Below are 22,945 nucleotides of genomic sequence, written 5' to 3' on the forward strand. Positions count from 1 at the left end.
TAGAGGACTGTTTTATTGGTGGGACATAAGTAACATAAGACGTGCACCTGCCCCAAGGCTTCTAGGGGACTATGAAATATGGGGAATATGACTGACATTTTAATCTACTGCAGGATACAAAAGGATATTAAAGCTCAAAATATGCAAGTGTATTTGCCTGATGCATTTTTGTAATAAGGGAAGTATTCTACCAAACTAACATTTTCAGAAAACAAACTGTACCATCATCATGACAGCCTTTGCCTTTTCCTCCCTGAATCGTCTAGTTTGTGTACCCAGGAACAATTCAGTAATCCAAAAGTCCCCACATATTAAATGAAGGGCTCCATTGGATCCCAAGTGTGCTGCAAGTGGGGATTTTCTGAGCCACTTTGAGTCAACACGGAGTCATTTCCAGAAGCAGAAAGCAGTTAACACCAAATCCAGCATTTTCCAAAGACAAGGGACTACAGTTGTAGTAAATATACAACAGTACTTTAAAAACTGTGGTGACACATTCAGAATTGCAATTTATTGGAATTTTCACCAGTTTTAGGCACCTCAAAAGTTGGCCCCATCCCCAAAATTTGAGATTGCTCAAATCATTACTTTCCTACACTTGAGGTATTTCAATGAACTGTTCAACAACACTTTAGTGAGTGTTACACGTTATGTACAGGTATTAACAGCTCTAAGTGGGAAGTTTTAGGAGCTGCTTTAAGAGCTGCTTTCCTTCTCTTGGCACATACTCACTTTTTTTATTAAACAAAGTCTCCTCAAGCTGATTGAATTTTGGAATTTTCTTCACCTCTCGATTTTCAAACAGGTACTACTTGAAATTTTTAAGGAAAAATGGTTCTTTAAAAATTATTTTCAAGTGAAGGTGAATCTAATGAACAGATCTACAACTTCGCTAATTTTGGAAACTAAAAGGACAATAATATTCATGCCTAGCATGGTAATTAGCAATATATTTAGGAAGAAATTCTTTACTGTGAGGTTGGTGAAGTCCTGGCACAGGTTGCCAAGAGAAGTTGTGGCTGCCCTATCCCTCGAAGTGTTCGAGGCCAGGTTGGACATGGCTTGGAGTAATCTGGTCTAGTGGAAGGTGTCCCTGTCCACGGCAGGGGGGTGCAATGAGATGACTTTTGAAGTGCCTTCCAACTCAAGCCGGCCTATGATATTCAAAGAACAACAAGTAATTGCTCTTTAATACTGAAAAGTGTTTCTCAGCTGGCTTGGCAAATATCATTTTTGACATGCAGGTTCTCCCATGTGTTTTTGTTCAAATCCCTTTACTGGGATGCAGAAGGACAAACATCATGTCAGCACACAGTTCTGGGCAAGGAGCAAAGAAAGATCCTGTTTTCTCCGAATTCTTCCTGCATAACTTCCCAAGAGTAGATCCAGTAGCTCTGCCACACACCTACTCAGGAACAGGCTCCTGAGCATAGCACTCACAGCAGAGTCAGAATCTATTTCTTACTGTCATTTGTCTTCACCTACTTACAGCAGCTGTTACCTGGGAGAGGGGGAGAAAAAATTCTGCAAGGTGCAAATGGGAAGGAAGAATATTTTGCCTGCCATGTGAAAGGGGCACTGAGTCCTTTCAGCTCAAACTCACTGGAAATAAAAGCACTCATCACCCTCTGCTTATCAATTATTTGATGAATCTGCTGTTTTGAATATTTGACAAAGACAAAAAAAGAAAAAAAAAATCACAACTATCAAACTGCAATTGCTTCGTTCCTCTTTTGGCTGCTCCACTGCTTGTTCCTCCTGCCCTGCTGAAGAGCACTGCTGTGAGCAAACAACTGCCCTCCTTCATTTCACCCCCAACTTCACTGTTTAAGCTAAATTTGCTGAAGCAGCAGCTTTTGACCACCCCATACAGGGATATCAGCTGTTTAGCAGGTGAGCAGTGGTGCCTCAGCTCCACCCAGCCAGCCACACCCTTTACTTTCCTCCAAGGCAATTCCTCTGGGGGAACTGGCATTTCCCTTACAGATGCTTAAACTCTGTGTATCTGCAGGCATAGAAACCAGTTCTGACAAAGTTTAGCCTTATAAGAAGGAAGTAAAGATCACAAAACTACGCCAGCAGCATTGATGGTTCTGTGATAAGAATCTCTACATACAGGTAAATAAAGTTTATTTTTATTAAAGATGCTGTCCTTGTGGCACTGAACATTGCTGAGCCAGCCCTGAGCTTTGTGCTCATCTTTAAAGCACGAAAAAACCCCCATTCATGCCAGGAAAAGCTTCTTTCCATCTTTGTAATTCATGCTAAAACACTAACAAGGATTATTGTTAAGGACGGTTTCAGTGCAACACCACCTTCCTCTAAATATTTTTATCCAGAGGAATCAGGAACAAATGTTTAGTTTGCTCTCTGCAAACAAGCAACCAGGGAAGATTATGGACTTGCTGATAGCACTGACTTAAAGTAAATACAGCGTCTGTTCATAGTATGACTACCACCAAGAGTGTAGATGTGATTATTTATTACACAAAATGTGCCCAAATTCTAGATGCTCTTGGATTTATACTACATGGAGGTTTTTTAATAGTCAGCTGTTGAGGATACTCCAAAATTGTCCTTTAACATCCCTTTTCTTAACATTGAGTCACAAAATACCTACACTTTTTACCTCTACGTTTTTAACTGCCCAGAATATCACGTTATTGGAAAATTGCAGCCTCCTAAGTGTGCACCTTGGTTACCATCTGGACACCCATAGTATTTTTTGGGAGGATAATTCTTCCAGAAAGCCAGTTTCTATATTCTGCTTAAGTACTTTGATTAAAATTTGTACAGTATATTCAGAGGTGAATATAACCAGGGCATGCTGCCCCAGCAAACACCGCATATTTAACTGAATGAGTGGCAAGACAACTATTTATTGATTAAAAAAGTAGTTGAAACTGCAAGCACTCCATGTCTTTGATAAAGAAGAAGCCTTTGTAGAGCTATCTGAAGAAATGCTACTTAGACATACAGAGCCTGCCACTCTTGCAGATTTCCAACCACGAGTTATCGTACAAGCATCTGAAATACATGTCCTGTGGGCAGGAGAGCTGCAGTGTCACAGCTGCCCCAGGAACAGCCCCAAAGGTATTTTTCTGCATTAGCAGCTTTACAGCATCTCCCTCACAAAAAATCTGTTTCAGCTAATTGTCCTGTCAAATATGAAGTTCTATTTCTTCAAGTTGAATCTTTATGTCCTGCCAATGAAACAAAGTTTTACCCTACTGTGCCCTTTTCCTACTACTGAAAAAATACTTTTGTTTGATCTCAGTTCTTTCCTCTGGATGAGCATTTGTATCAGAAGGCAAAAGACTAATTAAGCAGAAGCCAAAATTGCTGGTTTTTTTTTGTTTTTGTTTTTTTTCCAAGAGTCAAACATTAGATATCTTCAGAGCAGCATGGAAAGCTCGAGTTCCTATGCAGACAAAAAAACAATGGCTTTCAAAACTTCATGCTGCTCTACTGATTTCAAACACAAAATTCAGAACATGATATATTTGGATAAATCCATCCATGTGTGCATGTCAGGAGCAGAACAAAACTGAATGACAACATAAAGGAGGCATACAGAAACTCTAAAAATAAAATAAAATAAACAAACCAAAACCAACCACTGAAGAACAGATGTCCTCTATTGCAGACGTAGATGTTTTCAGATGCAGACTCAAGGATGAGTTAAGCTCCTGACAATAACTTTGCATCCCTACATTCCCTACCTATCCACTAAAGAGTAGTGGGAAAACATCTTTACAGGGAAGATCGGAGACCTTTATTTATGTGGAAAGAGTATATTACAGTCCCTAATGCATCCACCATATTCTCCCTGTTCAATTGGAAGTACAAAACCGAAAATCTGGAAAACTCCAACACCCCAAAGAAATAACAGACAAACGTGCCTCACCCACATACACAAATCTGTATTTTTTAGTAACACTGGAGATGGACTATGCAAATTAAAAGAATGTATTAATTATCATTAATCATTCTTTCACAAAGACTAGAACTAATTGGAGAAATAATTTGAGAAAATTGAAGTACATGACAGAAAGCATTAAGATTCATTAAGTTTCAATTCTCTGGTCTGTCAGCTTGTCAAAAGTAGATGCATGCTATTCTAGCACTACTGGTAAAATACTGCACATTTTCCTAATCTAGTACACAATTTAACCCCTTTTACAGTTTGTTCTGAGATTAACTACATCTGACACCGTACATTTTTGTTAAAAGGCACTGTCACAAGGAAATTCACATCTCCATTTCTTTAAATCAGGAAAACTGAACTTGATGACATTTCATTATAAAGCATTTGCAGGTTCACTAGGTATTTTGTATTTATTTATATTATTTGAGTGGTGCCAGCACACATTCCAAAAAACCCCCACAGCAGATAAACAACAAGGCATTTCAAGAATCCAGAAGGACACCCACACTTCTCCATACCTGCGTCTCCAATTCACCTTGACCAAAAAAGCCAATAAATACACAAAAAAAAATATTTTATGTTGCTCTCTTGATTGCCCTGCAATAACCCTCCCCAGGGAAGTTGTGTTGGTACAAACTCTTTTGATCCAGCGTAGTAAACCCCAGTCCTGCTGTAAGGGAGGAACGAAGGCTTGGTAGCGTAAGAACTCCCTCATGTGTGTGTCTGACAGGAACAGCCCGTCTGCGAGATGTGACAGGGAGAAGATGCACAATCTAACAGACTTTTTTTCTCCATTCAAAAACATATGGTGTGGGCTTCACAGAGAACACAACACCACAGCTCTTCATCTGGGGATGGCACAACTACCCCAGCAAGATTTACTCTTTGCTGACCACAGAAGGTAAACATTTCATTTGAACACTTCAGTAGCGAGGAGGTGGTTTGTTTTAAAATTTCAAGACTCGATAAACACAGCTGGGTTAGAAAATTGTGTACATAATACATGAAATTAATTTCAAAGCTTACAGAAAGTCACCAACTTGAAAATGGAAAATTTAAAATAGTTTACGTGGCAATTCCTGTTAAAATAGGTCAGCCTGCAGTTAAAGCTTCTATGCTTTAAGATCTCACACTATTAGAATCTTTTTTGCATATGCTTCAAAATTTACCTTTTGTAACTGAAATGGCTCAGTCAACTATGCAGTGAGAAACGTGGGAAGTCAAAAACTGTGACTGCTTAAAATGCAGCACCAGCCGCCTCCATCCTGATCAGCAGCTCGGAGTCTGACATGGTGCAATTTATTTTCTACATGACTATCACTGCCAACGCATGAAACATGCATAAGTTTGGCAAAGCAGAGATTTCCACTCATTATATACAAACCCTTGATTGAAATACAGTACCTGCACAAAAATATTGTTATGCTCCAAACCCTACTAAAGAATGCAAGACAAACATGTCGGTGTCAGGCAATGTTTTCAAAGAAGTCCAATCTGCTCCCTGCCTTGACAGGATGATAATCACCACTAGCTCTAAGGCTCCTTCAAAATACCTTAGCTGAGAACTCAAAACACTCTTGGTTGTTTCTCTATAAGAAGGCCAAGGCCAAGCAAAGTCTGCAAAGTTATTTTTCCCTCCTGAGTCTTGAGTCACAAGCTCATTTCTGTTATTTATACTTGACTCATGAGAAACCCAATTTTGCACTTGAGCATCAACTTCACATACTGTTTAAAATATAACTTATTTGACACCCTCTGGAATGCCATTCCAAAGCACTCAGGAATTCTCACAGCTGAGAATATCTCACAGTTGATATTTTTTGCAGTGTTTGTAATGGAAAAAGCAAGTTCTTTGCATCATACATCAGAAATGCTTCATTCCACTCCTGTACTTGTATTTTTTCCAGCTTTCTCTGAGAATACAAAGAAGGAATCTTCAAAATTGACAACAAAACCCATGTTCCTCTAGTGGAAAATTACCAAGAAGTTTGTAGAAAGACAAACTGTTCAAAACTACTCTAATTTTCAATGGCAATTAGCAGCATTTCCTGTTACCATACTATCACAATGTTAAGTGCAAAGTTCTTTGTGTATAATGGAAGCAGTTTGATTGTTAATCTAATTTATTTAATAAACATGGCAAGTTAAAGTTGTAATGGAATGGGTAATACTCTGACTTAAATAGTAACAGAAGTTATCTTGAAACATAGAAAACCATTAATGCTGTGAGGTTTGGAGAAGTGGCACAAAGACACACTTCAATCAACATTTCTCACCTGTGACTGCTCAGGCTGCACTCTGAAATAACTTCTCTTCTCATGGCCGTAACAGAGACTGGTTAAGCTGGCACTACTCTGTAGGACATCAAACTGTCCCTTCAGTGTATGGCAGGATGGGCAATTCTGTATGGCAAGAGATGGTTTTTAATCTAACAGCATATATTACCAACTTGTTATTTGAGTTTTCTCTTTTTAATGAAAGAGAAGGACATACACTGGACTGGACTGACACTGTAAAACACTCAGAAGCATTCATCTCAAAGGAGAAAAGCTTTTTTTAAGTGCCCAGTTTCCTCACAAAACACTATTAGAATTCATTTTAGAAAGAAAATAGGTGCTTTTTTTTTTTAATCAATGCTCATTGAATCCATTTTGCTGAATAGCAAAGAAAACTTTTGTACGATGACAAGATAACCATCTCGGAAGAAAAATTACTTCAGAAAGACTAAGGATAAAAATACAGCCTTCTAAAAAAAGAAATAATGAAGTTTAATATTTTTTTACCTAAAAGATGAAGCTCATTTCAAAAAGTTGGACTTGCACAAATAATTCTTATTACCACTCACAGTGGTAACAGTCCTGTTTCCCTTGCAGGTTACTGGAGTTGCCGTGAAGTTGTGAGTTATGCCATTGTTAAACCTTGAGAATTTTGCATGTACCTACAAGCAAACACTTTTATTAAAATAACTTACCTTGACATCCATTGTTTTCTGGAGTTCAGTCCGTCCAAAGTCATATACACAGTCCTACATATCACAGCAAAATATTTATAACCATATTAAACCCCATGAACTCCCCGTAGAGATTACTCTTACAAACCACTTCTTCTGTAACAAATGCAAACAGCATTCCTGTTGGATATGGTCATTATAAGCCTATACCTTTTGACAGGACAAAAGACAACAGTTTTTGATGGCAGGTGGAAAAAGAAATCTTCATTACCACAGCACCAACCCTTCTTCCCACCAAGCATCAGTCCTGACAAGAGTCTGTGTAAAGGCAGTCACTTCTCAGGTAGGCAAGTTAAGCTGTTCAGAGCTCTAAGATATTTGAAAGTGTCAAAATGGAAAAATAACTAAGTTAGTGGAGATCAAAGTAAGGCTGCAAGATGATCCTCCTCAGAAGAGGTTTCCAAAAGCACAGCAGTATATTTTTCACTAGATTCACAGTGCTGGTAAAATACCTTTCTCAAAGCAAAGGCAGCCATTGGGAACAGATACAGGGAAAAAAAAAAAAAAAGGCAAACAAATACAAGCCAGACAGACACATTCTGTATAAGTAACAACTTTATTGTAACTTGATGTGCTGAAATGCAAAAATATTTTCAGCAACAAGGTACAAAAAGTATTTCACCATTAACATCAGCTGATAAAAAAAGGCTGGATGGTTTGATACAACTGTTTACATATCAGAATTCTCTTAATCATTTCCACCCCAAAACAGGTCTAAGTCATTTCACTGGTTTAATTTCTAAAATAGGACTCATTGATCTTAAGCCTTCAAAAACCAGGTTACAAATACAGTGAAGTTCCTTGCAAAACACTTGAAATAGTGAATTCCCTTTACAAACATAGTCCATTTACTGTAAGCAGAAGCCAAGTTATGAGACTAAGTGTCTTGCTAGCTAAGGAGCTAAGCTCTGCACTAAATACACTATTAACACCAGACAAAGAGGACAGGTAACATTCCACTTGTCAATTAAAAAAAAACCAAAATCAATTAAGCTTAGGAATTTTAACCAGCTGTAAAATTCAACAAAATTCAACATTTCAGGTAGCAACACCTCACATTTTCAATTCACTGTCTTCCATGAAACACAGTTTCAAATACTGCACATCATTTTATACTCCCAAGGGAGAAAACTTGCTGTGAGGATTTAAAAGGAACATAATCTCCATATAGGTCTTCTACTGATCTTCTGTGCAAAGGTGAATTTTATACTAAATACTCAATGTTTAGAAAAACATCAGAACTAGAGTAACTCTGTGTCCATGATTATCACGTTTTGACATACACTTATCTTGTAACAGCAAATATTATCACAATTTCACAAAATGATACCATTACTTAACTTGTATCTGTAATACTTATTCCACTTGTTTGTGTAGTTTCTACCTCAGTGAAACTGAATTTAGGAAGAATCAACATGCAACTTTTCCATCTCAATTGAGTATCAAATAGCATTCTCCTTCACCTTTAAAAATACCTTTCACAAAGACCCTGTATCCTGTTAAACCTTCCCTTCACTGCAACAGTTTCCTAAAAAGGCACAATGTGTTCATACTTCTGCATGCAGTAAATGGACTAGGAAATAAGGATTATTTATTGAAGCAACTTCCACCCAAAGCATCTCCTTAGGAGAGGCTCGAATGGAAAAAAAAAATATATATATAATACATAATAGCATTTTAACAGCAAACTGAGTCCTTATTTTTAGAAAGTCATTCTTGACAAAAAAACACCGCACAGTCATACACACACGCGCACGCACACACAGGACACATGCAGGGTTCTCCCCAGAAAAATATGGAAGCGGTGGTTCACATCTATCTGAGAGGGTAGTGTTGGCAAGCCAAAACATGGCACCTTCATACGTCATAGTCCTAATCTGGATAGAAAACTAAGGAAAGAAACAAAACAAAACAAAACACAAAACTAAGGTTTCAGCCTGAAAAAAATCTGTCCGTTGATTTAGATAGCTTTTTCTCGATCTGCTGCACTTTGAACTGACAACTGAGGCTTTGAAGGGCAAGTTCTTGAGGTGTGGGGAATGAAACCAAGCTACTGAATCCGAAGAAGGTTGTAATTACCAGCTGTCCCGTTTCAGTGAGAACACTGCATGTAGGTAATTAAAGAGGTGAATAATTAGTGCACTCACTTAAGAATACAGCAATTGTTTTACCTTTTTCTTAAGAGCTGACAAAACTTGAAAACATACATAATAAATAAAATCAAATCTAAACAGATCAATCATCATAGGGCTTTTTCCTGTTAGTGTAACATATGGTTTACACTGCCTGACTGGAGAAGGGGACACTCTACGATGCAGATGATATCACAGCACAGTGTCTGACATTTTTTGGTACCAAGTGTGCTATTAAGCTTCTTAAAATAAAAAATTCACAGAAATCCTTAAGCTTTTTTCCATCTGATCACTGTATGTTGTTACTTCAGAACAGGCTGACCTGGGCAATCATTACACCATTACCTATTCAAGTCACTTTGCACGTGAGAGCTGCGAATTTTACAGGGATCAGCACGAGGATCTGTAGTCCCAACGCATTACACAGTGCAGCAAAAAAATCATGGTTTTGGAACAACTGCCTTTACTCTCTTATTATGGAGAATGCCTACGAGACCTTATTTCAGATAAATACTTAAAAACTGGTAAAAGGATAAATTTCTACAAATATATAATTTGATGCCTTCTGTACTAATTAAGTTTCTGATTTTACACTTTATCCATCATAAAGATTTAGTCAGAAGTCAAGAAGAAAATGCACATTTAGAGGTTTTAGTCTTCAAAATTGGACCGGGTATTTTTTCCTATTTACCTTTGCTAGTGCCTTACAAGAAGCCAAAGTATAAAACTATATATTCTTTCCTCCAAAAATTTTGTTCAGAGCAATTCAGATGAATCTCAATGAAACAAGGATGGAGACAGATTTCAAGACAGTAAACAATCCAAAATTCTTCCTCTTTCCTCCCTGCGTAACTTTTTTTTAATAGGTCAACTCGAACCCTTATGCAAATATGTTTATAAATTAGGTGAGATCTCCTCTCATTCCCCACTGCTAAACCCAAGTCTTCCCAAATAAAAAGAAATACAGCATATTATGACTATTACAGTAAACTCAATGCAATAACTCAGGGAACATTTAGAGTGTGCACTACTGCAGACTTTTCCTCCCAATTGTAAACAAAGCTATCAAACACTGAGGATGTTGATATTAAAGCTAAGGTTCATATAATAAAGAACTGGCCCGTGACAAGCAGTTTACAAATGTTTCATCCTTTTCACATTATGCAGAATTTCAATACCATCCACAATGCTAGTACAATAACTGAAATGCAAGACTGAGCAAGTCTCTGCTTGCAAATACCATCTGACATTTCAGGGAAATACTCCTCAATGTGTACACAGCCTCCTCAGGTGTTAATGGAAGCTGTGCACATAAGTCAAGATGGGAAAAATCCCTTCAAAGTTTTTACCATTCACATGCCTTTTTCAAATAAGCGAAAATATTCTGTTACTTAAATATGAAAGCTTGCAATAGCCACCTTCAATTGAGTCTTAAAAAGACATGCCTTTCTTTTCTAACAAAACTAAATCCCATGTGGCTGTGGGCATCTTAAAATGTATCTAAAAAGTTAAGCCACAATTACCTGTACCTCATTAATTCATCAAAAGCAAAATATATATGTACCACACAACATATAAAAGTTACACATTAAAAGTGCATATTCAGAATCCATTTGGCCCATTTCCTCAATTTACATTTGGTCATTCTATGCATCCTTTACTTTTCTATGTAACCATACACGTGGGATATAATTTTTCCATATACAACATTATTCTTTTTCACACTGAACTCTTTACCTCTCGTTCAGTTCTGCATTAAATGTAAACTAATGATGGACCGTAAAGAAACACAAGCAAGAGGTTTATTCTGTGTTTCTTTTCACCGCTTGGACAGCTTTGACACACACACAATAAGCATTACAAACTGTAATGAAAATACATTTTTGGGCCAAACCATTGCATATTTGCCCCCACAATGAAAAATAAATTACGTTCAAAGCAGTATATTGCCATAAATAGCCTGTAGGCATTCGCTGAAGGTAAACAGGCTCTCCCTATATTTAGCACTTGTCTAGGGTACATGATGTGCCTCTGGTTCAAGTGCTTTTAATGAGAGGCCAGTCAAAACCTTCCAGTTAGCACAGGACCAAACTATAATCTTTTTTTTTTCTTCTGAAAATAATGGAAGATCCCTTTCAAAAATTAATCTTCAGTTTTCAACTTTACTGCATTATGGAGCTAGTGCAATCCTGCAGAGCCTAGTCAAAAAGACAAGGCACATTAAAAATAATAATAAAAAAATCAAGATACATTAGACTATATGGACTAGAGAGTCATTGAAGATAATTTAAGGCCTTTCAGTGAATTAATCAGTCTAATTTAAAGCTGAGGATTAAACCATAAATTATCCATCTGAAAAGCAAACAATAGGCTTTTTCAGCTTCTGTTCTGTGGACAAGGATAACAAAAACTCTTGTTATGCTTTGTGAAAACACCTCTGGACATGGAGGAGTAGTCAGTCCAATTTCTCTAAAGTTCATGGAAGATTTCATGACTGTTTTAGCCGTTTGCGTGGAATGCCAAACTGTGGACACTGTGCAGACGCCAGTGCGCGAAAGGCCTCTGCTACTAAGTGAGGGTGGGAGTGGATCATGGACTTCCAGCCTGCTGTTTCCATTATGTCTGTTGCTTGGCTGAAAACAGAAGCATTAAGAACAGTCACACAATTTTACAAACCAAATGCACAGCGGAGAAGAGCAGGCAAGGCAGGGCTAGTGCAGCAGAGCCACTGTAAAATGACAGACGATGAAAGCCAGTAAGGATGCCGATGGAAAGATGCAGCAAATTGCAATATGGGTTTATCATCATAATCAGATGTAGGACTATTCAGCACCAGTAAGACCTCAGCTACAGAACTACATCCATTACTGTGCACTGTTTTAGGATAACCACCTTGAAATTGCTCAGGAAAAACACTAAAATAAAGAGGAAAACTAGAGGAAAATGAGTTCCAGAGCAGAGACAAAAAGCAAGGCAAGACATGATAATCTCATTACATAAAAGGGCATGCTCAATTTGGGGAGAGAGAAGGATGACAAAATGAATCAGCTGAAACTGCAGCAAAAATGATGTAGTTCATCTGCTATAAAGAGCCATGAAGACAGATTAGCTGGCTGGCTACAAAACCCTTCCCTGGGAGTCTGCAGTCTCAGTACCAGTGGAGCATACTTGAGAACATTCACCCTTTTTTTCAGTACAGATGATGGACTACATTCAAAATGGCTTTCAATGGCCACTGTTGATTTTTAACTAACATAGAAACAACAACAGATTTCAGGAAGTATCACACTGACATCCTGGAGATTAAAAACTATGCATTTACTCAATGTATGTATTTACTTTTTGGTGAAATACTATAGATGAAAGCAAAAAAATTCACTCTGCACATGAAGATATTACACTGGTTGGGATGAATATCACATCGACACAGGATAAATCTGTAATTTGGAACTAACATCTTATGCATCAATCCAAGTTTCTGTTGCTCTGCATTTTCAGAAGCCTTTCATGAGCACCCTCATACTGTTTCAGGAACACAATCAAGCATAAAGTTAGCAGTTGACCTCTGTACCATATGATCTCTAAAACACCTCTGGCAGATTTCTAATGCAAGTCTTTAATCTTCTGCTGCAAGTCAGTAAAGGTAAGTGCCTTGAGAAACAAAACCAAAGTTCAGACTTCCTGGTGCCCAGAGTCAGTAAATTAAGCCAGGCCCTCTCACATTATTTCTCTGATTTACTGTGGATGCTTTAGCTGAAGCAAAGATGGCCAGCATGTCAGCTAGCAATTATTCAAGACTGAAGTCAGCTCAGGAACTTCCAAATCACTTGAGGAGGAATAAATACATCAACTAGTTTACATAGTCACAATTCTGACTTATCTTTATTACTGGTATTTTACTATTTACTTTCCACCAGCCCCTTCTTTTCCACATCATGCTCAATCATTAGGCCTGTGAAGCCTTTTTTATTTAAAGGAGAAACACTCTAATTTAAACTAACTGGTACAACCCAGCCTTTAACTTCTCTAGAGATCCTGACAGTAAGAAATAAATGCTCTACTGCCCTTTTACTGTCTGACCCCACCACTGGCTATTCCAGTTGCCTGTCTTCTACCCCATGACTCACTTGAGCTGCTGCTGCAATCAGTCCTACAGTCTGAGCCACACAGTCTCAACCTATTTCCAGTGTAGGCAGGAGCACTCAGAGTCAGACAGATCCAAGGGACCTGCCTGACTAGTTGTGTGGCCTCCAGAGCACCAGTGCTGGCATGTGGGAAGGTGCACAAACATGTCCCCAAAGGCAAAAAAGAGCAACTGCCCTCCTGTCTTTGGAAATACTGCAGGCTCAGGCAACATTGCGGGCTCACACTGACCTAAGCAAGTCCTGAAACCACAATGGGGTTATCACTCCTCCAGGCACAAACCTGGTTAGTGAAGAGAATGGTTTCCTTTATAAAGGCTGCTGCCACCATCTCACAGCACTATGTCCCTAGGAGTGGGAATAAAATCCAGCTATTGTTAGGTTCTCACACTGGAGGGCAGTTAACGTTCCCTATCATTTAAAGGGGAAGTCACAATCATAACTGGGGTAGCATCTGCTGAATCCTACTTTACTTACAGTCAGTGACAGGCCTCAGTAGTGTGGAAATGAAGCAACAGTTCTTAAGATCTGCAGTCTATTTAGCAGTGTTTGTACAGAACATCGTGGGGCAGGGAAACTTACTTGCTATTCCAGTTTTTCCCATCTTTACACCCAAGTTGTCTAAGAACACTGCACCTGTAAGAGAGAATTGTGCCAATATTGGAAAGGTACACAAAGCACAAATACAAAGGCATTTAGAGTCCCACAAACAGTACTTGCCTGTTAATAAAGTCTATTGCTTGTGCTTTTAACTGTTCAGCGCTGTGCAAATCTGCGAGGATAAGAATGTCAGCAACGTTTTCTACCGAGAGGTTACTGCAGAGTGCTTCCTCACACATCACCTTCAGCCTTTCCAGTGCATACTGGTGAAAGAGAAAAACTACACTGATCATTCTTCAAACTCATTCCTTCTGCCCTTATCTCCACAGCACTTAAGACAGTTCCAGTCATGAAACACTTGGTGCCTCCCAAGATTAACATCAAACCTCCTCCTAACAAGTACTTCAAAACACAACATGCTGCACCTGAAGAGTTCTCAAACATAAGACATGCACTAGGCTTGACCAACTGATCAAACACTTCACTCACAGAACTTTTATTAAAACAACAAAAATAATTAATTCAGAAGTTTTCATCTCCTTTCAGTTTGGTAAGGGAGGAGGAGCAAGGAACACACATGGGCTCTTTATCAAAATTAGAATTAGACATGTTCTTATCTCAAAAGCAAGAGGCAAGATATTGTATAATGGAGAGTTTCATCCAACTCTCCAAGGGAAAATACATTAGCCTATTTAAAACTAGCCTGTTTCAAGTTTAGCCCCAACCCATCTCTGAATTTCTTAATTTCTGTCATACCTTTGACACAGCCTACCAGAAAGCTGATATAAAACAAATGCCTTCCCATATTATATTTTGCATGAATAAACTGTGCTCCTTTTTTTGAAGGATGACACATTATGAACAGGTTGCATTTTTATTTTCTGGTAATGCAGACATCATAGAACTGTACCTTATAATAATCTCTACATTTATCAATTATTCCCTAAATAAAGGCCATCATTCATAAAATAACTTTAATTGCTGAGCTGCTATAAGTCCCTTTATCTCAAAAATCACAATAGAAAAAGTATTTCACAGAGCAACAATTTAAAGAGTAGACAAGATCCCAACAGAAGAGATAAAAGTTTAAAACTATTATGTTTGTAGGGAAGACAAAAAGATGAAAGTTCTAAAGCAGCAATACTTTAGGGAGTACAGTTAATTCAGGAATTTGTATAAATCTTCTTGAAGAACACAAAGATCTAGGATACATTTTATTCAAGATCAATTTTCCATACATATTAATAGTCCCCAATTTCTAAAAAAAAGTGATAGTAAATAAATATCTGAAACACTTCTGTTCAAGAAAGATTTATCAGCCTTCCACTTAAAAAAAAAAAAATCTACTCTTTCCCATCTTTCTCCATTTCTGATGAGATCTGGTTCTCATATTTAAAAAATCAAAGTATGTATCTATTTGAAAATAAGATTTTTTTACACAAATATTCCACAAGCAAACATGAGGTTTGAGAACTTCAGAATCAATTACTTACTTTGTCTGCAGCTGCCAACAAATTGTCAGCCATTTTTTCAAGGTTTGGTGCTTTTCCTGTGTAAATGAATCTCATCATTTCTTTAAAAACTTCAGGGTCTACATCATTTATTTCTACACGATTCTGGGAAAGAAGAAGAATCAATAAAAGTCTTTTAAATTTAAAGTGAATATCCATTATCATCTGCATGCACACTACAAGTTTTCATTTGCCATCCATCATACAAAATCCTTACAAAATTAAGTTAACATTCAACAAAGTTAAGCAGAAAGCAATTGAAAAAGCTCTTAAAAAGTCAGGTGGAAATCAGCTGGAAAAGCTTCAGCAATAAAAAGTAACTGCAACTTTCTTTCTAGAAATGTATCACTCTGGAATCTATCATACAGGTTGTACATAAAAATCAAGACACAGTTTCAGGAATATTTAAAAATGCTTCTAAGTTTCCAATCCAACAGCAACATGTTTGGAATATCAGAAGTCAGAGCAGCAGATAGAACAAATTGAGGCATTTTTTGCTTCACTTCAACTGACTCCACACAACCTACGTTTTGTTCTCAGAATCCAAAAAAGCAAACAAAGCAGCACATTGAACAGACATCAGGTAGCTGAAGACCATCCTAACACAACAGTGGTACTGCATGTTTGACCCAACCCTACAATAGCGTTCCCCAGAAGCAATTAAGGAAGTAGGAAATTATGTCAGAGATGTAGAAGGAAGCACCCGACTTTTGAACGGAGTACAAAAATCACAGGCCATCAGCACACAAGAGGCACCGGTGTGTTCTGGTTCCCTATCGCACTATTTAGGAGTTGGGCTGTGCTGGAGATTTACTGCTAAAAAGAAGACAAAGGCCTGGCATGGCACATTACTGAACCTGTAACATAGCTGGGTTTCTTTCAGCCCAAAAACCCCAATAAAATGCTCCAAATATTCCAATTCCACCTGTGAAAGTTTCCAAGCTGGAGAAATGCAGTGAAGCAAAGTGCCATGCCTGTGAAACTCAATTGTACTACAGCACCACATCCCTCTGGTATATTTGCTCACACAGTGGCATCCTGCAGCCTTCAAGAACAAGTGATGATCATCTATTCCTATTTCTCATATTCTTTTTCATGAAAGACACAAACAACTCCTCACTGTGGGAGGTATCAAGTGCATAAAAGCAGAAGCAGCTCTCTGCTGATTAACTATCCATCCAAAACACTTACACAGGTCAAGTGCCTGCAGAAGCTGTGAATGAAAAGCAGTGTTTCACTGCCTCAGGGCTTAATTCGAGTCATAATTCACCCCTTGTTTCTTGGCTACCATAAAAAATGCTTTAATACACAATAGTAGAACCTTAGTCAAGTCAATCAGCTTATGTGAAGATAAAAACTAAAGCAGAAAGGGGCAGAGATTACTAGGCCAATTACAGCAGTAGCTAATGTTTAGAAACATTATCAAGGGCAGACACAAATACCTGAAAAAACAAATCCTGCAGCACCTCTCTGTTCTACCTACACAAACTCCCTCAGAACTCACCAGGAGAGAATTCAGGAGTAGTCCCTCCTCCCCTCATGCACCCTCATCACACAGTTCTCATCTTCCTCAATCTGCAATACCTCGAGTTTTCTGCAAGTTTTCCCTTTTTCACAAAGTTACAGGTAATATTTTCAGTAAAGCTTACCTTTTTGCTTTCCTCCATTTCATGTTCAAACATTGCATTAAAAACTGGAGATCGTGCTGCATCGAGAAAAGTTAAGTATTAAATATAATCAAATTTTAAACTTTTAGCAACTTAAATTACAAAATAATAGCGAGACAAAAATAGAAAGTACCTGCAAGGACAGATTTATGAGCTTTGAATTCTTGTCCTCCTACATAAAAACTGCAATCTGTAAATCTTGTGGTTTCCCAGAGATTCCCTAAATCTTCTGCTAGTCGACATTCAGGTACCTTCAAAGTGTTTGTATTAGACTGTCCTGATATATTTACTGAGTCTTGGACCACGCTTACCTAACAGAAAATCACAGCAAGACAACTCCTTCATAACTGAATGCCAATAATAATAATATTTAAATTACAGTACCTATTGCTAGAATTTCAGTAATTCCAAAGAAAAGCAAAAAAACAGTGATGTTTCTGGCATTAGACCAGAACCATAAACTAATGCTTTACAGTTTACTTTTAAGTAAAATACAACAAATAGGGCTTTACTTAGAGACTCTAATATTACTTATCCAACCAAATCAAAAAGAAAGAACACAATAGCACATGCTACCTGAAAGACATGCCAAAGTAAATAAGTCGAGGAGAGATATGGTTCTTGGGATATCAGTGGGATCAAAAAAAAAAATAACAGTTTAACTATTTCAGAGTTAAATTACCAGTTCAACACTTTACACTTGAATAAAATATATACAAAATTTTATACATATCATGAGGATCACAAGGTCACAGAAACTTTTCATAAGAATAACCCACAGAAAATTTTAATCAGATAGCCCTTATTTTAATGACAGTAAGTTCATACTTAACCTGCAATGTGATAAGGCAAACTAAGTGTGGTAACAGCTCCTTCCTTATTTCCTTTTACTGTGTCCAGCTGAGGCAGGAATCACAAGTGATTTTTTTCCAAACAAGATTAAAAGCCACTATTTTCAAAATACGAGATGTAGCAGGTAATTTCAGTAATGAAATGCACGCTCACAGGATGTAATTTCTGTACAGAACTACTGAAGAAAATGGTGAAATATGTGTATTTGAAGTGAATATATTGCCATTATGCTTCATGTTTAAGCCTTTCACATAAGAAGTAAACAGGTCAGTAGCACTCCTACTGGCTTTTTTCAGGGATCTTCATATGCTAAATCCTTTTAATGAGGGAAAACAGAAGAGCTCAGCAGGTTTTGCTTCTCTTGTCTGAGAGCACACACATGACAATAAAACCTTTATAAAGAGCCACGCTACAAGACCTTGATCACTCCATCTCCCAAATACAGAAAATTAGGGTTATACGTTAAGAGAAAATGCTGATACTGCCAGGATCAGGGCTTTGATTGATTTCCAGAGGCACAGCATCTGGAATAAATCTGGCATAAAGCAAAACCAGCACAGCTAAGCTTCACAGAAAGTTGGAGCACTGCAAACCAAACTCCAGTCCAGAGGAGGAGGAGGATGATCCAATTATGACAGCAGCTTGGGGATTTCAGTCATTGCATAATTCCCTGTATCAACCCGTTCCCCCTTGTGAATATAAGAAATTCCTTCACATTCTTCCACCTTTTAAAGGGAAAAAAAAAAGAAACCCAAAGCACTGCAAATCTTCCCTGTCACGGTAAGACTGCACATTTATAAAACTGAAAAAAATTATAGAGCTTTTGTGTTCTCTATTTCACAGTTTTCACACACACAGTGATTTCAGGAGATAAACATACACACAAAGGAAGTTTTAGCTTAACCAAGCTCATCTTCTGTTGCCAGAGGAGAGCTGTGCTTCTCCAGAGCCTTAACTCAAAGTTCATGATCCCGGTTGTCCACTCAGCATCCTCTTGGTCACTACAGACAGTGCCTAAAGAAGGTCATCTACACACTCTTCATGTGCACCTAAACTGATGGCTGACCTGCCAAGCTTCCATTTTAGAATGCTTTCTAGTATATATTGAAAGTTGTGCAACACGACAATTTACTACAGTTTTAACATATAACCCGACCAAACTTTTAATCCAAGGCTCCTCCACCTGAGTGGCCTGGCATATATTGTCTATAAATAGCACGTATTGTCTATAAATAGCAAGAACTTTTAAATATTCTAAATACAAAGGCTTGCAGGGGTCTGATATTTCGTATCTCACTTGTCCAGATGATATGCTTAAAATCAACTGCATTTTCCTTTTTTAATTTATTTAAATCAAGCTGAAATCCAACCAAGTTAATCCCATATAACGATTGAAAATTCATCAACTTGAACACGTTCTGTGTGTGAGACATTATTGTGTTAACATAATTTTCTTGATTTTGAATCTGTGGTGATCTAATAGTAAAGATAAGTGATTCCCTAGACTACTCTCATCCTAAGCCAGGTAAGAGATCTGTGAAAGCACTCATGAGGAAAAACATCCCTGCAGAGAATATACTATTCCATTAGCAAATGAAAACACTTGTAAGGCTTCAGTACTTTGAGATTATACAGAAAGGGAGAATTGAGTGAAACAGAGATCAGTTCACTTAAAAAAAAAAAAAAACAACCAAAATTGAGGTTGTATTTAAACAAAAGGCCACTTGTCAGTGGCAGCACCAGACTTCACAAAGTATTTAAACTTAACAACCCTTCAGGTTCCAATCCAAGGGCATATCCAGCTGATTTTAGGAACCTCTGGCAACACAGAATATCTTTGCTGCCAAAGGTGACCAAATAACCTTCCTGCAACCCAACAGGAGGAAGAGCCAACCAACACAGTCGGCCTTTACTAAATACCTGCTGTGTCTGACAAGTCTCATGCAATATAGTTCTAAGTGGTAAGTCAGTTTTCCAACCAGGATACAAGTAGGAAGGCAAACACAGAAATTAGCACTTAAAGTTTTAAAAGGACAAAAACCTCAGACTTGTCTATAGAAAGAGGTCCTTCAAACAAAACCTGTTATTTCTAATGGCAGCTGAAGAGCTAGAATCACACATCTAAATAAATTCTTAAAATATATGGATTGCCATTTTTTCCTTTATCCTGAAATAAGCCAGAAGTTATTTTAACATGTTCACTATGCACAACTGCATGTTTTACTTCCTTCAGCATTTATAATCACAGTAGGTCAAGCACTTCACAAAAGTCACTCACATTAAAACATCAAGAATTTTGTAGGGAAATACAGTTATATGCAACAATTAGCATCAAAATTTAAATAACAGTATTTCTCTGTGGAAAATTCAGTATTTCTTCTACTTTTTTTTTTTACTTCATTTCTAAAATTAGAGAGTGATCTATTTCCAAAACCAAACACTACTTTTAAGAGCTGTTCATTTACATCAAAGTGTTCATTAAGAGGACAACTTAAAATGAGAAAATACTCAAAAGTATCTTTATAAAACCATAAAACACTTGTTTTATCTGCTTTTATCACCCAAATAATTGTATTCATAACAAATTTATCATGCAGCTAATTTAACTTGTCTAAATGAAAATAAGATGCACTATATTTGCAATATCTAGTCTCAAGGGCCACATTTCAATTATTCTTCCTACCCAGCATAATGACATATAATTAAATTGTAATCTTGCCAAGACAATTTTACACATTTCCTGTAAATACACAGATCAAAGCAAACTTATTAGCAGTTAGAGCATCTATCATCCTCCTAAGTCACTAATCACTTTATGGCAGCCCAGATAACTGGCCAATGTATATTTAACATACATTCTACTTACACTGCTACTTTCTCTGGTTTCCATTTTTAACACTAAGTAAGCTTTTTACTGAATTTTAATATGATAATTTAGGTTACCAACATAGCTGATATTATAGAAGTGAACCACAATACTCCATGAATTTAAATTTATACCACAGCTCTCAATACTAATTTTCAGTATCAAGCACACCTTCTACAGGATACTTGCATTTGCCCAGAAAACAAAATGTAACAATTAGTACAAAAATAAAGTGTCTAATTTACTGGAAAGACCTGTTAATTGGTTAAAGCCATCAATTAGGATATTACAGGAATAAAGATTCTGGCAATTAGCTGGGGGTTTTTTATAACATGAACCAGTACGTAAACATTTCCTTTTGCTTATCCAGAGAAAAACAATCCTCTAATTCCAAAGAGAGCTTCTTTAAATAAAACTGACCTCAGTAAAACAGCACTTCTATAGACAGTACATATGCACATGCATAAATAATTCTACAGTTGATTCTAACATACTCCTGACAGATTTATGGAGAAGTCCAACAGTTTCCAAGTGATCAGTTCAGACATTCCACATTTCAGCATGCATGCATCAAAAAAGAAAACAAAATGCAATGCAGACAAAGCAAGTAAATGTGTATTTTACGTTTACAGTTTAGAGAAGACAACTTCTAGAGTATGTTACTGTTTAAGTCAACATAAATCTCTAGTTCTCAGAATACAAAACACTTTATTTAAAAGTTTACCACTTAAATCCTCGCAAATATCAACTTACCTCACAAAATAACGTAAGCTTGTCATCTGGTAGAAGACCATTAGCTTCATCTAGCAAAAAGTCTCTTCGGATAAATTTCTTAAACCCCCAGTCCTTGCCTTGCACAAATCGATAGGCTCTTTGGCTTTCTGATAACAAACAGTTATGGACAAACAGAGCAAGTTAAAGGGAAATATTAACAAATAGCAACACCTCATTCTACATCATTCTACATCAAGGTTAAGTGATAATAAAAAAACCCGAATCAGTATCATACATTTGGATCGTGTGTCACATTTCTAGAAAACCCACAACTGGTTAAAAGCTTTTTAATATTGTAATAGTGTTATTTTATAAAACACTTGATAGAACTTAGTAGAGCACAATTTGCAATTCAAACCATATCAACTCCTTAGATCTATCTTGGGCACCTCCCAGCATGAGGAGTCTTTCAGTTCATGTTTAAGAATGCCAATGTGTCAAAACACAAATTGTTCACAGGGAAGTACCATTACAATGAATTTGTCACCACAAACACATCCTGACAACACTCTGCAGTTGTCATAACAATCTGTTTTGACTTCTTCCTGAAATGGAAAATCTTGTTTCACAGGTCGAAATCAGTTTGAAATACAGTAGAAGCATTAAAATAGCCAAGCAGAAATATAAGTTTTCAAGTAGCAAACTAATTTTGGGTCATAAAAAGATATTATTTACATTTACCTTTTAGCCATAGTTATACGAATTTTTTTTAAAATCCATTAGATTTGCTGTGACCACACAACTCTTATTTTCCAGTTCTAATGTTCACAGCCCAAAAAAACCGTTTCCGTAGTCATCTCAGTGCAAATACACATAATTCAGTAAGATCAGGTATTTTGCATGGCTTGTTTACTGTAAAGTGGTCACTTGTTTCCCAAACTGAACCACAGGAAAGAGCACCATATACTTTTATGTAGAACTAAAACACGGGACAGAAGTTGTTTGGGAAAGGCTTTGAGAATACATATAGAATAAAGCATATTCTGGATTATATTTGGAAAGATCATTCAAAATGAAGAGAGCAAGAATACTTCTGAAATAAGACCGGAGGGGAAGTGGGGAGGGATCTCATGAAGAATTCTCCAAGATAGAACCTTCCTTTCATTCCAAAAAAGCCGGGCAAGAAATGCATCACCATCTGATTTGCTGCATGGGGAGATGTTTTAGCCTTCTAGAGAGCAATTCAGAAATTTAAGTCAGAAGTTTGTATTAAAAGGAAAGTATTTTTCATGACAGAATCTGTTAAAATATCAATTCCTCCAACAACCTCCAAAATAAAGCCATGTCCCACTTCTCTAGACTAATTAACTTGGTAGCATCACTGGAACACACTTGACCACGTAAAACATACATATCATACATTGTCCTCACCACAAGTAGCTGGAAAAATGATATTCAGAACAGTTCTTCACTATAATTATATCAAGAAAAATACAGTGTAGAGGTCTTGTTTGTATTTTCAG

At 37.2% G+C, this 22,945-nt stretch overlaps 1 protein-coding gene across 4 annotated transcripts in view; it reads right to left on the bottom strand.

Annotated features, from left to right (window-relative positions):
• Positions 1–22,945, bottom strand: part of SPOPL (speckle type BTB/POZ protein like) — a 61,974-nt gene that overhangs the window by 20,017 nt on the left and 19,012 nt on the right. For 2 of the 4 annotated variants that reach the window (XM_027695792.1, XM_027695793.1), the window contains exons 5-11: positions 21,462–21,589; positions 17,124–17,301; positions 16,973–17,028; positions 15,306–15,428; positions 13,933–14,075; positions 13,795–13,848; positions 7,481–11,703 (exon numbers count right to left, since the gene is read on the bottom strand). In XM_027695792.1, coding sequence (XP_027551593.1) covers positions 11,559–11,703; positions 13,795–13,848; positions 13,933–14,075; positions 15,306–15,428; positions 16,973–17,028; positions 17,124–17,301; positions 21,462–21,589 — 827 coding nt within the window. In that variant the 3' untranslated portion in view covers positions 7,481–11,558. Of the gene's footprint in view, positions 1–7,479; positions 11,704–13,689; positions 13,849–13,932; positions 14,076–15,305; positions 15,429–16,972; positions 17,029–17,123; positions 17,302–21,461; positions 21,590–22,945 lie in introns of those variants that run through there. The other 2 variants (XR_003536242.1, XM_027695794.1) reach the window with 2 other exon arrangements.

The sequence above is a fragment of the Neopelma chrysocephalum genome, unplaced genomic scaffold (genome assembly GCF_003984885.1).
Source record: "Neopelma chrysocephalum unplaced genomic scaffold, ASM398488v2 Primary Assembly neopelma1_103b, whole genome shotgun sequence".
Taxonomy (NCBI): domain Eukaryota; kingdom Metazoa; phylum Chordata; class Aves; order Passeriformes; family Pipridae; genus Neopelma; species Neopelma chrysocephalum.